The sequence below is a fragment of the Bos grunniens genome, chromosome 10 (genome assembly GCF_055505025.1).
Source record: "Bos grunniens cultivar Pamir isolate PY7600 chromosome 10, Bosgru_T2T1.0, whole genome shotgun sequence".
Lineage (NCBI taxonomy): Eukaryota > Metazoa > Chordata > Mammalia > Artiodactyla > Bovidae > Bos > Bos grunniens.
The window spans coordinates 55,230,027-55,244,824 of record NC_141174.1 but is presented as its reverse complement, the minus strand read 5'-3'; the positions used below and the strand labels follow the sequence as shown (position 1 = coordinate 55,244,824).

General features: G+C 35.3%; 1 protein-coding gene across 2 annotated transcripts in view; it reads left to right on the top strand.

Annotated features, from left to right (window-relative positions):
* Positions 1-14,798, top strand: part of VPS13C (vacuolar protein sorting 13 homolog C) — a 175,869-nt gene that overhangs the window by 117,805 nt on the left and 43,266 nt on the right. For both annotated transcript variants that reach the window (XM_086321316.1, XM_086321318.1), the window contains 10 exons: positions 594-823; positions 2,361-2,453; positions 4,764-5,129; positions 5,511-5,597; positions 7,243-7,398; positions 7,571-7,835; positions 8,448-8,608; positions 9,895-10,016; positions 10,519-10,813; positions 13,119-13,508. In XM_086321316.1, the coding sequence (XP_086177442.1) occupies positions 594-823; positions 2,361-2,453; positions 4,764-5,129; positions 5,511-5,597; positions 7,243-7,398; positions 7,571-7,835; positions 8,448-8,608; positions 9,895-10,016; positions 10,519-10,813; positions 13,119-13,508 (2,165 nt within the window). The remainder of the gene's footprint in view (positions 1-593; positions 824-2,360; positions 2,454-4,763; positions 5,130-5,510; positions 5,598-7,242; positions 7,399-7,570; positions 7,836-8,447; positions 8,609-9,894; positions 10,017-10,518; positions 10,814-13,118; positions 13,509-14,798) is intronic.

Genomic DNA, 14,798 nt, shown 5'->3' with positions numbered 1-14,798 from the left:
TTCTCTCTAATGTGCAATTGAGCAGTATTGGAAAACTGCTGTTCACTGGCAAGGTCAGAATTTTATTTTTCCATTTGCCTTTCTTAAACAGTAGGCATATGATATCTCTGTATTCATATATACATGTAATGTATTTATACTATAGATTGTATGACACTGACTATATACGTTAGGGTAAAATCAAAGTAAACAAGTAAAGTGGTCTGTGTGCTTTTAGCAGGTCTCTTGTCTTCTTCCTGATGTTCCCCTCACCTGTTTTCCCTTCCCTGCTCTTGCAGCATACATAGTACACACTCCGATGTATATACATGCATTGCATATATGCATTAATTCTAACAAAAAGAACTTCAAGACTATTTCTGTTAGGTCAAAGTCTTAAAACAGGGATCAAGATTGCATTATCCCACATAATCAGCATTAGTTAATAATTATTTATGGTTAGTCCTAACCAATCAGTTATTTATATTGTTACTTTCACCATATCCCTAACAGCAGGATATTAGAAGCAGTGTAGAAACTTACAGATAACATATACACAAGTGACAAGATTTACTTTACTAGAACTTTTATGGTTCCCGTTTATGTTTCTTCAGATGACTCTCTAAGACCAAATATGATTTTAAATGCCAAGATCACGGATCCAGAAGTGGTTTTTGTTGCCAACCTGACAAAGGCTGATGCTCCTGCTCTAACAGCTTCATTCCAGTGTGACTTCTTTCTATCAACATCCAAACTTGAACAGATAATGACAGCTTCTCTGGGAGATCTTAAAGTGCTTGCTTGCCCTTTTCTCAGAGAAAAGAGAGGAAAAAATATTACCACAGTAAGAATGACTTTATATCCTAAGCTTGAATTGAAGGATGGCAGAAATGGTTGATTCATAGAATCCTAAAATATGAGGGCTCTATATTTACTCCAGCTTGAGATGATACAGTTAAAGATGTTGAATTCCAAAGATGTTAAATGATTTACCCATGTTTGTAGTGACAGAACTATAGACTATTTCCAGACTTATTTTCATTATACCATCTTTTGCTGAACAGTATTTGAATTTTAGTACATACAAATCAATATTCCGTTTCAACTGTTGCTTTTTTTCACCACTATATATCCAATGAATGACTGAGTGGATGAATGAACCAAACATTCAGTGGAGTCACATGCCCAAAAGAGATTGTTTTTCTTTATTACAAATTAACTTCAATGGTGCTTTCACATTACTGTCAAAAAATGTGATTTTGGTTAAATGAATTAACTATCACACCATTTGGTTTTTAATATTAAATTGATTATTTTATGTTAAAGAGCATCATTATATAATGTGACTTATTTGCAGTGTTATTTTAAGTTTACAAAAAAATGGATGGATAAAGTGACTTGTGTAAAGAAATACAGTGCTGAGCTTAATCTGTACGTTATCATGAAACATTCTTAAGTGGGATCGTCTTGACATGTCACAGAAAGTTTATATTAATCATTTCTATTTAAAGCTCATCCTAATTTTTTAAAAATGAAAGCTGTTTAGTATTAATTCCCTCATTCAGTTCAGATGCATTTTATTTGTTTCTTTAAAGATATTTAACAATATAGGCCTCATAGTTTTAATAAATCATTGAATTTGAAGATTTGCAATCTGTTCTAATAAGGACTTACAGGAAATTCAAGACTGACCTGTTGTTAATCATTGGGAAACTGTTCATTTACCTACCTTACCAAATAGTCTTTTTTTAATAAAAACGTTAACAGAACTATTTATTTAGAATAACAATTTCTAGTAATTTTGTGATCATAAAAATTATAATGAAATACCTTTTTCATTTACCTCTTTGCAAATGTAAGACCTTGCTTAGCTCATTTTTATAAATATCTTTAAAGTATATTTTACACAGGACATCATTTAAAAGATATTTTGGGCTTCCCTGGTGGCTCATACGGTAAAGAATCTGCCTGCAATGCAGGACATCTGGGTTCGATTCCTGGGTTGGGAAGATCCCCTGGAGAAGGGAACAGCTGTCCACTCCAGTATTCTAGCCTGGAGAATGCCATAGACAGAGGAGCCTGGTGGCTACAGTCCATGGGGTTGCAGAGAGTTAGACACAACTGAATGAGTTTCATTTAAAAGATATTTTAGACTTCTGCTAGTAAATGTGCATTACTACCTAAGAATTTGGCATGAAGGAATTCGTCACAACTGCTGAAAGTCCTTTACTGTGATCGTAGACTTGCCATAGTTTGGAAGAGCCCTCATGAGAGGTTTTCAGATAATTTAATTTGCTTTTCCTTTTAGTAATAGGCGATAGTTAAAGATCTCAAATTAAGTAAGACGTGTCCTTAAGTAAATTTCACTTATCTGTTTGTAGGTCTTACAGCCCTGTTCTCTATTTATGAAAAAATATACACAGACATCAGGAAAAGAAAATATAGATATTAAAGTTGAAGAATTTATAATTAAGGTTAGTGCCTATCATATTATTTGGGTGAAAATCAATTTTTCTTTTTCTTATCTTTTGATTTGTCTCATGTTTAGAGCATTATGCTAGTCACATATTTAGTAATCAGTAAATACCCCTAATCCGTTTTTCTTTAATGCAAATGTTTGTTTCTGTTTTCTTTGAAAGACTGCAGTTGACCCTTGAGCAATGTGGGGATTAGGAGTGCTTAACTTTATAGTCAAAGACCCTGATATTGGGAAAGATTGAAGGTGGGAGGAGTAGGGGACGACAGAGGATGAGATGGTTGGATGGCATCACCGACTCGATGGACATGAATTTGAGTAAACTCCCAGAGCTGGTGATGGACAGTGAGGCCTGGCGTGCTGCGGTCCACGGGATCGCAAACAGTCAGATATGACTGAGCGACTGAACTGAACTGAACTTTATAGTCAGGCCTCGGTACATGCAGTTCCTCAGATTTTCCATGTCTGAGGTTCTAAATCTGTAGATGCAAATAGTGTAGTCCATAGTATTTGCTATTGAAAATTGGCATATTTAAGTGGACCCTCATGGTTCAGATTCATGTTGTTCAGGGTGAGCTATACTTTTAAATGTATACAGATGGTCAGGATAATTTTTATCTAGTATATTTGCTTGTGTGTTGGAGATTGGGTTTAGGTGGGAAGAACAGAGATGAAGGGGAAAGAGAAGGAAAGGATGGAAAAATGAAGTTGCTGTTATTTTATTTACAGTGTTATTTTTAGGCTTTTATTTGGGGTGCTGTTTGGTTGAATTTAATATTTATGTAATTAAATGTTTTATATGTCTTATAAAATATTTTAATGACATGTATGCTAGAAATAAAGTATTAGAATTTTTTTATCTCTTACCTTTGAAGTATTGAAAAAACAATCTGTTCTCCAGTGCCTTTCACATTCTCTAAGTATGACCTCTTGGTCAATTACAAATGAAACATACAGAATACTTTATAAAATCTGTTTCTCTCTCTGTTCAAGGGACACAAAATTGAGGTGGTTAATAGCAATTCTGATAGTAGCTTTATTATTTAGGTAAATAGTGAATAGTGAATAAACCAAGGTTCAAAATAATGTCATTTGAATTACCATGTAAATAACAATTCAGTTTTCTCTCAGTGTAGTTGGTCTTGGGTGGTATTTTGTTGAGACTACACTACTAAATGGGGAGAAAACTTGAATTTGTATGCACTTTGTCTGAGACACTGGGTTAAGATGCTGAGGGACTGTTTTTCCATGTATATCACTTTACTTATATATATATATATATATATATGTATATAGGTCCAGGTTTGAAAACTCCTTTAAGGTCTTGAAGGGGTGATCCCAAATGTCTGGGGAGAATGGTATGGTGGAGTTGGGACTAAGAGGACTAGTTATAGGTTACATTAACAAGGCAAGGCAAAAAAGGATTTGGTTGACAGATAAGTTTGGGAAGCACTACATACTGGATCCTTCTTTTGGTGATGTAATCATATTTCTTTAGCATATTAAATAAGTAAGGATTGTAAGAAGTGAACATTGAAACGATCCACTTAACTTATTGCTCAAACTTTGGAAAGTCATGGGTAACTAATTGATGAGGCGTCAGGTCACAAAGAGGTTTGTGTCCTTAAAGAGAGATCTAATCTTATCCTGAAAGCGAGGGGGAGTTGTTGAAGATTTTATTAAGCATAGGAATGACATGTTCAGGTTTGGGTTTTAGAAAAATCATGTGGAGGGTGGGCTGAGATGGTGTTCACCAGGCATGGAAGACATCATCATGGAAGATGTAAGAACTAAGGCACAGTGATTCGAATGAAGAGGTGAGCAAAGAAACTGTCCAAAGATGGTAGGAGGTGGACTCTTCATGTCTTCGTGTGAAAGGGGTTCCATGGTGAGTCTCAGGTTTCCTGTTTCAGTGAGACCAGTGAAAACCATGTGTGTATATCTTGGTGAGGATCACGCAGTTGGTTTAGTTAATGCAGCTGGTTGAAAAATTCAGTTACCCTTCTGCATTTTTCTCTTCACATAATACTATTTGCCTCTGAATTAATTGATTTAACTTTAGGTTTTGACAGTTGACATGCATGTTAGTTACTTAATTCTAGAACAAGTTGAGCAGAAATCACTGGTTTGAGGTCAGTTAACTGGACGTGTGATTTTGTGTGTGCTCTCTTTTGTATTCCTTAGTTATACAGTTGATATATTCAAATTTTAATTAGTTACTTAAATTTTTTTTTGTATTATGTATTCATTCTTCTCATCTGGGAAAGAATTTACTCTGAATTTTTTTCTGCTTTTTTTTTTTTTAAAGATTTCACCCATAATTCTTAATACCGTGATGACAATAATGGCTGCTATGTCCCCAAAGACAAAAGAAGATGAATCCAAAGATACATCTAAGGAAATGGAAAATCTCTGGGGCATCAAATCTATTAGTGATTGCAACTCTTGGTTTCTTGGTGTTGACATGGGCACAGAATTAACAGAAAGTTTCAGAGACGTTGAAAATCAGTCGATAGAGGAAAATTGTGCTGTTGTTGTCGAGTCAGTTCAAGTTACCTTAGAATGTGGCCTTGGGCATCGAACTGTACCTTTATTATTGGCAGAGTCTAAGTTTTCAGGAAATATTAAAAATTGGACTTCCCTAATGGCTGCTTCTGCTGACATGACATTAGAGGTATGACCACATTAATTATTACCTTCCTGCAGAGACAACTTCTTAAAAGTACAACTGATGAATTAAGAAGAGAGCTTTTTGTGTGTGCATGATCATAGCAAGTATACATATGAATAGATAATACAGTCTAATATTTAATTTGTTGATGTATAATACTGTTTATTTGGCCATCATTTTTAAAGGGTTCTTTTGCTAAATAATTTGTTTGTGAAGCCAAGAGAGTAGAATAAAATGCACCCTTTTTTATGTATATTCTTTGTGTCTTTAGGTATGTTTTTAAAATGGTTATTGACATATTACATTACTTAGTATTTTTATACTGGTTATGGAAATATGTAGTTAAAGTTTAAAGATTCTCATTATAATTCTGTGCCTTTCCAGGTTCATTATTACAATGAGACCCATGCTGTTTGGGAGCCACTGATTGAGAGAGTGGAGGAGAAAAGACCGTGGAATTTAAGCCTTGCTGTAAGGAAATCATAAAATATCATTGTGCACATTAATTTATATATATTCTTTTAAAAGGTTCAGAGATTCTTAAGATGTAGTCCAGGATCGTTGAGACCCTTTTAGAGGATACTGGGATCAAAATTCTTTTCATAATAACATCCAGTCATTGTATATCATTTTCATTCTCATTCTCTCATAAGCAAACAGTGGAATTTCCCAAAGAACATGTAATTTTGCAACAGATTGTATACAGAATTAGAAATGAGAGACCACCTGTCTTCTATTTTTTTTTAACTTTTTATTTTGTATTGGGGTATAGCCAATTAACAATGTTGTGATAATTTCAGGTGAATAGCAAAGGGACTCAGCCATACGCATGCATGTATTCATTCTCCCTCAAACTCCCCTCCCATCCAAGCTGCCACATAACATTGAGTACAGTTCCATGTGGTAGGTACAGTAGGTCCTTGTTGATTATCCATTTTGACTATCCACCTGTCTTCTCCTAAGGTTTGCACTAAAGAGATTTGTAAATGCCCTTCTCACTATGTATTTTTAACAGTTATTTTTCATTAAAATATTATTAACATGTAATTGTTAGTTTTAAATGAATATTTAAAAATTTCTCAGCTTTTAGTTTTTTTAGAATCAATTGACATGAGTGTGAGCAAACTCCAGGAGATAGTGAAGGGCAGGGAAGACTGGTGTACTACAGCCCATGGGGTTACAAAGAGTCAGACATGACTGAGTGACTGAGTAGCAACAACAGCTTTAGTTTCTCATAGAGTACATACTGATAGATAATAACCCACATAAATGAATCTCTTTAGGATTCAATCATTTTAAGACACTGAAAGACTCAAGAACTGCTCTTCTGGCTCATGAATTCTTTATGTTACCTCTTTATGGTACTTCTTGAAAACCCTTCAGAGTCCTAGATACTGAAGCTCGTCTTTCTAGATTAACAGGAACATACTTTTATACCCTTCACAAATGATCCCATCACATCTCTCTGGGGCAGCCTGACTCAAGTGTGAGGCATTGAAATTGGTTCAGCAATTTCTTATTTTAAAGATGAGCAGTCACTTAACCTATGTCCCCGATTTCCTCTCAGTAAAGTAGAAATAATATTTCTGACCTAGCCTTCTTTGGTATAGGTGGGCTAACAAAGAAAGTTTGATAAGATATTTGTAATGCCTTTAGAATAAAAGCTATGATGGAGTCTGATGACTGATTGGAAGCTTATTGTATTACTTATTTATAGGTATTACTGGTAAAAAGTAGAAAAAATTCCAGGTGTTACTTCCAGTGCCGATAAGTTTAGATTTCAGTGTCCTCTTAGAGTGTTCAGTAGCATAAAATGAGCAATTAGTCAGATGACTCTAGGTAAATAGCTTTCTGTAGAGAATAGACTGGAGACAACTATCATAACTTCCTTGGAGTGCTTCCATGGCGCAGTTGTAAACATTTCCCTACGTGTGGATTACACACTGAAAGAAAGAATGTTGATCTGTGCTAAGTCAAGGTGAAGCACTGAATATGTTTGAGAATTTTGAGGAGCCTTGATATTAAGTGACAAAGTTAGAAGAATTTAACTCTATCAAGAGTATTGTAATTTTATTATTCATTGGCTGATAAATTTGTTATGTATTTACCCTCATAGGTAAAGAAGAATCCAGTCCAAGATAAAACTTTGATGCCAGGAGATGATTTTATTGCAGTTCCTGAGCCACAGACAGAAATTGATATTTCTTCAGGAGATACAATGAATATAACAATATCCAAAAGCTGTCTTAATGTTTTCAACAATTTAGCAAAAGTATGTTTAATTCTTGGTTGCAGTATGTCAAATGGAATTTAAATTGAAACATGCGTGTTATTTTTGTGTGTCATCCGCATTAGTTTCTAAAAAACATGTAGTCATAATTTAGTTTTTTAAAAAAAACTTGTAGTTTGCAAATATTTAACTGTGATGTTGTGTTCCTTTTCAGGGTTTTTCAGAGGGCACTGCTTCTACTTTTGACTACTCTTTAAAAGACAGGGCTCCTTTTACAGTAACAAATTCTGTAGGTGTTCCCATTAAGGTGCAGCCCAATCATAATCTCAGAGTGATGGGCTGCCCTGAGAAAAGTGATGTGTGTGATGTTGATGCTGGTCAGATTCTGGAATTGGAATACGCCACTATGGAACCTTCACGTCAAGGGAAACTGTCTATACTCAGCCGTCAAGAGAGCTCCCTCTTCTCTTTGACCTTTGGTATGCTGTATTATTTTATTTTTAAGGGAATCTTTAGAAGTACTGATATCAGCTTATTTTTGGTAAAATATGGAAAAATATTTTGCTGCAGATTTCAAAAGGCTTGAAACAGTTGACAAACTTTTGTTTTCTTTCTCTAAACTTGAGAAAATTAAACTTGATTAATTTAAAAATTACCTTAAAGAGCTAAATTATCTCTATACGCTTAAATAGTGCAGTATGCCATATGCTTCAGAAAGGACGGGAGTTCACTGAGGAGTGAAAGTAACTACATTCAGATGTCTCAGAATGTTGACAGTAATTATCACCATTTCAGAAAACAAGATGATTTTTATTGTTTTATAGAGTTGGGAAAGTAAGGAACGAACTGGGTCTTGTTTGTTTTAATACATACAAAACCTCCACCTCAGGAGAAATCGTTTTGGGTCAGAAAATGTTATAACAATAAATAGTTTCCTTTCTTTGTTAGCTCCTGTGTCTTAGACAAGAATTTTGTGTAGTCATCATTTCTAGTCATGAGGAAGGATACGCTTGTTGTTATTTTGAGGTGCTGCTGTTGATTCTGTCTTATAAAAGTTTGCGTAAATTAGTATTTGGAATGCTCTGCCTTAGCACCTCATGGATATACAGAAGTAACCAAAGTCCCAATTGCCAGACCTGGACGGCGGCTGTATAACGTATGGAATCCTAATACCAGTCATTTTGACTCACTCGTGGTACAAATTGACGCAACTGAAGGGAATAAAGTAATTACTGTTCGTTCTCCTCTCCAGGTAATGCATTAAGTGAATTGTATTCCTTTTAGTATATCAAGAAATACTAAATCACTTGGCTGACCATGGGAATATAATAAAACTTCATTTTATTATAGATCATTACTGATTTTCAGAAATAAATAATAGTTTAAATTGGCTGCTGTTTCCTGTCCAACTTACTTTTGTAACATTCTTCATTTTAAATATCTCATAAAATGCTCTTGTTAGTTTAAAGTCGATTATTGTTGTCTCCTGGGTTTAAAATTAATGAAACGTTTTATCTATTCCTTGGAAGATTCAAAACTGAGGAGTATGGTAGTAATAGCTGGTAGTCAAATAAGATTACATTCCATTCTCTTTGTATTGCATTTTTCAAGTATGTGTGAAGGAATATTGGAATGATCTTCCCCAAAAAAATAATTTAGCATGTTAACCTGTATAAATATTTTTTTCACTTTTAAGACTATTGATTTTTCTTTTTCTGTGTGTTATAACAGATTTCAGCATATGATCAGCAAAAGAACATTTCTTCTTACCTAGAAAATTAGGTGAAAATGAAAGGATTTCAAGTTCTGGTCCTTCTTGCCTCTCAGTTTGCTATTAGGTCCTACCTATATTACATTATGGAGAAGGCAATGGCACCCTACTCCAATACTCTTGCCTGAAAAATCCCATGGATGGAGGAGCCTAGTAGGCTGCAGTCCATGGGGTCGCTGAGTCGGACACGACTGAGCGACTTCACTTTCACTTCTCACTTTCATGCATTGGAGAAGGAAATGACAACCCACTCCAGTGTTCTTGCCTGGAGAATCCCAGGGACGGGGGAGCCTGGTGGGCTGCCATCTGTGGGGTTGCACAGAGTCAGACATGACTGAAGCGACTTAGCAGCAGCAGCATATTACATTGAAGTTAAGGAAGAACTATACCATGTTTATTTACCTCATTTTTCCTTTGCTATCCTTTTGTGTTTAGTCATATAGTACTTTGAGAAAAGGTTATAATGAAGAAAATATTATGGCTGAAGTCTTCAAAGATTAATACATATTTGAAAGATTATAATGTATACTAAAATTCAGCATGTAATATGTGAACATGTGAATATCGTAATAATTCTTAGCTTCCATTTAACAGCAAGTTTCAGATATATAGCACTTAAATAAATAAAAGTTTTCAATTACCATAAAAATATCTTCCAATTTTGGGCTTGCAGTTTTTTAGATCTAAATGTAATTGTGTGCGGCTCACAGTTTTCTTTTTGAATGTCTACATCTTTTTAAACAACTTGTATGTTTTTTGTCCAACAGATTAAAAACCATTTTTCTATTGCTTTCATCATCTATAAATATGTTAAGAATGTGAAGCTGTTGGAGCGCATTGGAATAGCCAGACCTGAAGAGGAGTTCCATGTTCCTTTAGATTCATATAGGTAGATACTTCCTTGAATATATTAAACTATGAAAGATTCATTATGTATATTTTTAATTCTGTGAATTAGCAACTATATTCTGGGAAAAAAATAAAACATCTGTATTCTACAATAACAATAATTCTTACTATCTAAAGATCTATAAAATCCAATTTTAAGACATATGGAGAAATATATTTAATTATTATTGAATTTGCCAAATGAAACTTTTTCATTTGTGTATTTGATGTTTCAGAATTTTATAAGACTTATTAGATTGTCTTTGTATTTGATATTAACTTTTTTTTTAGTTGTCATTTTTTACAGAGTAGTTTTTCTCAGAAGGTGCCTCCATGAGTCAGCTGTGTGACTTTGGGCAAGTTTCTTAACTTTTCTTAGCTTTGTTTTTCTTATCTATAGAAATAGGGATAAGAGTATTTGTCTTGTAGAGTCATCAAGAAGAGTTAGTTGAATTCTTAAGTTCTCAGTAAAAAATTTTTTCCCTCTCTGTTTTTTCCTTTAGATGTCAGTTGTTCATTCAGCCAGCTGGTATCTTAGAGAATCAGTACAAAGAATCCACCACTTATATTTCCTGGAAGGAAGAGCTTCATCGGAGCAAAGAAGTCAGATGCATGCTGCAGTGTCCATCAACAGAAATGAACTTCTTACCTCTCATAGTCAACACAGTTGCTGTGCCTGATGAATTGAGCTATATAAGTGCACAGGGGGAAGACTGGGATCCCGCTTACATCATTCACCTTTACCCTACTGTCACCTTGCGAAATTTTCTCCCATATTCTCTAAGATACTTACTTGAGGTATGTCTTTTGCATTTTTTAAAAATTCTATTTGCTTTACAATATTGTATTGGTTTCTGCCATACATCAACATGCATCAGCCACAAGTATACATATATGCCCCCTGTTTTGCATTTTGTTTGACTTTTATTATTGCATGGAGTGAATTCTTTTTTTAATGGTATTTTTGTTGAGTATTTATGTGATTTATGTGATTATGTATTTATGTGATTACATCACATACTTGTAATGCATTAATAGTAATAATAATAGCAAAAATTGGCATGGCATCTACTTTGTGCCAGCCACTAGTTCATGTGTTTTACATGCATTATTTAGTCCAAACAATAACTTACCAAAGAAGTTGCTATTATTTGACCCATTTTACACATAAGGAAACTGAGTCACAGCGGGGTTAAGTGCCAGGCTCAGAATCCCGCATCTAATAAATGGTAGAACTGAGATTTGAACCGAAGCAATGTGATTCCTTGTTCTTCACCACTGAACTCTGCTGCATCTGCTATAAATTAATACTTGTATTTATCTCTTTATTATCTAAGTGCAGTTCTCTTAGCTAAAGTACAGGAAAGCACCAGTGAGAAAATACTTCATCTTAATTTATTATGAAGTTAATCTTAAAGTTTTTTAAAGTGATGATTATTTAGTTCAGATTTATTTTAAAGTGATGATTATTTGGTTCAAGATGAACCAAAAAATAATTACTGTCTGTCCTAAGAAGTATTAGGGAACATTTTCTAGTAATGAAGTATAGTATATGCTTTTATTTTATTTTATTTTTTTAAAAGGCTTAAAATGTATTTTAATAAGTTCATGTTGCATTATTCATTTCTCAGAAAAACTTTAAAGGTATTAGGGACAAATCAAACATGGTACACCAATAAAAAATGCACAGCATAACTACCTAAGATAGACAAAGCTAAGAGCTACCATCTGACATTCAGCATACAGCAACCCTGTTCTCAAGATTGTACTAGGCCTATCAAGAAAGCTGTGAATGGCAACATCACAGACACAAAAGGGCCATTTCTGGGTTGTCCTTACCCAAGAAAAAGATGGAGGCAAGTTTAACACAAGAATTTTTAAAGATACACTAAATGAAAATCTCTAAGAGAAAATGTCTTCCTTGGGACATGAAAGGATAATATATGGGACATAACAGAACCGTATGTATGTTGTCTGTGACTTCTGTGGACATGTGCCTGAATTCCCACCTGGGAGTGATTGGAACAGTGGGGCCAAGGTCATTGGGGGATGTTTGGTTTTTGTGGTATATGTGGCAGGATCTCTGGGGTGAGACAGTGCACTAAGTCGTGTCCGACTCTTGCGACCCCATGGACTGTAGCCTGCCAGGCTCCTCTGTCTATGGGATTCTCCAGGCAAGAATACTGGAGTGGGTTGCCATTTCCTTCTCCATAGTATATGCTTTTAAATTTGTTCATGCCACAACATTTCAAAATACAAAAATCTGAAAAGTGTTTGGAACCTAAATTAATTTTCTTTATGTGACAGGAAGCCACCCTTGACTTGTGGAGACTAAAATTAATTAGATGACCTAGGTAGTATTTATTTAGTAAGCTCTTGCTCAGACAGTAAAGAGTCTGCCTGCAGCACAGCAGACCCAGGTTTGATCCCTGGGTCAGGAAGATCCCTTGGAGAAGGGAATGGCAACCCACTCCAGTATTCTTGCCTGAAAAAAAATCCCACGGGCAGAGGAGCCTGGCAGGCTATAGTCCATGGGGTTGCAAAGAGTTGGACACAACTGAGCTACTTCACTTTCATTTTCAAGTAATATTTATACAAGAGAAGCTGTTGGTAAGGAAGCCTAGTTTATTATATTGCCATTACTCATTTTTAAAGTAGTTCTACCTTAGATAGCTTGTCAGAATAGTTTGACATCACTTTCCTTGTTTTATTTGAATGAGAACCATTAAGTGTAGAATATGAATAAAGGATGAAGCTGAAGCACAGGCTGTTATGTGGCTCGTGTAAGGACATATCTCTTAATGGAAATAGCCAGTGTTCTTGAATCCAGCCTTAGATTCTTGACATGGGTCTGAGTTTTTCTCAAAACTAACAGCCATTGGCCGATGATAGCTGAATGACAACTTCTGCCTTTGGCTATGTTAGTGTTTTCTTTTTAGTCCTCAGTAATTGTTGGATATTCATAATATGTAAAGATGGTACCTTGAAGACTTCTCAGTTAATGTGAATCTGGTAGGTAATTTAGTATTTGTATAAGATGGGGAAGTTATTTCAGAGATTTTTTTTAAATTGGTAAGCAAATTTAGTTTTTGTTTGTTTTTAGGGAACAGCAGAAACTCATGAGCTGACCGAAGGCAGTACAGCCAATGTTCTACATTCGCGAATCAGTGGAGAAATAATGGAATTAGTTCTGGTGAAATATCAGGGCAAAAACTGGAATGGACATTTCCGTATATGCAGTACACTTCCCGAATTCTTCCTTGTGTGTTTTTCTTCTGACTCCGAAGAAACGTTGACAGTTGACCTGTCAATACATGTCAAGCGAATTGGCAGCCAGATGGAGCTCTCCATTTTCAGTCCCTACTGGCTAATCAACAAGACTTCTCGGGTTCTCCAGTATCGTGCAGAAGATACGCATGTGAAACATCCAGCTGATTTTAGGGATATTGTTTTATTCTCTTTCAAGAAGAAGAACATTTTTAGTAAAAATAAGGTACGTTTTTATCAATAAAACAAATTGTTCAGTGTCACTGGTATGCATTAGATCCAAGACTACTTTTAAGGAATACATGATTAAGTGGGTTATAAGGAACTAACAACAATAGTGTCCCAAGGCTGAGGTGTCTTTTTCTCCAGTGCCCCTAGAATTACTTCTGTTCTTGACATAGTGTCGAGTGGAAAGCTTGACTTTATGTAGGTTACCGGTGATGCAATGGCATTTCAAAAGACAGAGCAGTTGAATTTGGTTTATTTTAACTGAGCCTCATATGTATGAAGGATTAAGGCAGGCCTTCAAGAGAAAAACAAAGCCTAAGGCCTGATCTGATCCTTTTTGCTCTGGTTGCTTCTTTCCTGTGCAAACTCACATCGTGATATTGCTTTTGTGTAGCTGCACCTGCTTAGAATGTCTTTTGCCCTATGCTTTCCCTGCCTGCTTCTTGTTTTCTCATTATCGCTGTTCATGCTTTGACATGCTGCTCCAGCCTGACATGTGTGAAAGATTTTCTGATCGTCTAAAGCAGAGCTAGATATCCCATGCGTGTTCTGTTAGAGCAGTGCTTCTCAGTCTCAATCTCAGTGTGTAACAGAGTCACCTAGAGGGCTTTGAAAACAGACTGCTGAGCCAGGCCCCCATAGTGCAGTTCAGTAGGTCTGAGTAGGGCCTGAGACCATACTTTGAGAACCTCTGTCATAAAGTGTTGATTAATGCTTGATATTGTACCTGTTTATGTGTCTGACCTTTGGTTGTACTCAGGTTTTTATCATCTGCTGGGTAGATGGAGGTTAATACAGGAGCAGAATTAGATCTCTTCTGTAAAACTTTACCTTTTCCCATAGCCATAAGTAAGCTTTTTATCCTGTCAGTTTGATAGGATTTTATCCCTCTTATGTGGCTGTTATCACACTGTCTTGCATTATAATTATTAGTGTGTATTTCCTGTCTCTTTTTAGTTGGAAACTTATTGAGGACAGGTATTGTGTCTTCCATTCTGCTTATCAAAACACTTTTCATTGTCTGCTGAATAATAAAAGCATAAATTTCCTGTGTGTGCTAAAAGTTTAAGAGTTCATTAGCTCTGTATAAAAAACCTAACACTGGAAAATATCACTTTACATTTTAATTCCTTCCTAAGTAACAGAAGGTCTCATTGGTACACATCTTTAAATTCATCATACTCATCACAGAGGTGAATGCAAAGGGAACTTTAGAGCTCTGCTTTTATTGTATTGTCTCCTAGAGTTCCTGTGGTTCTCTTACCCATTTGCAGCATGCCTTTGATAA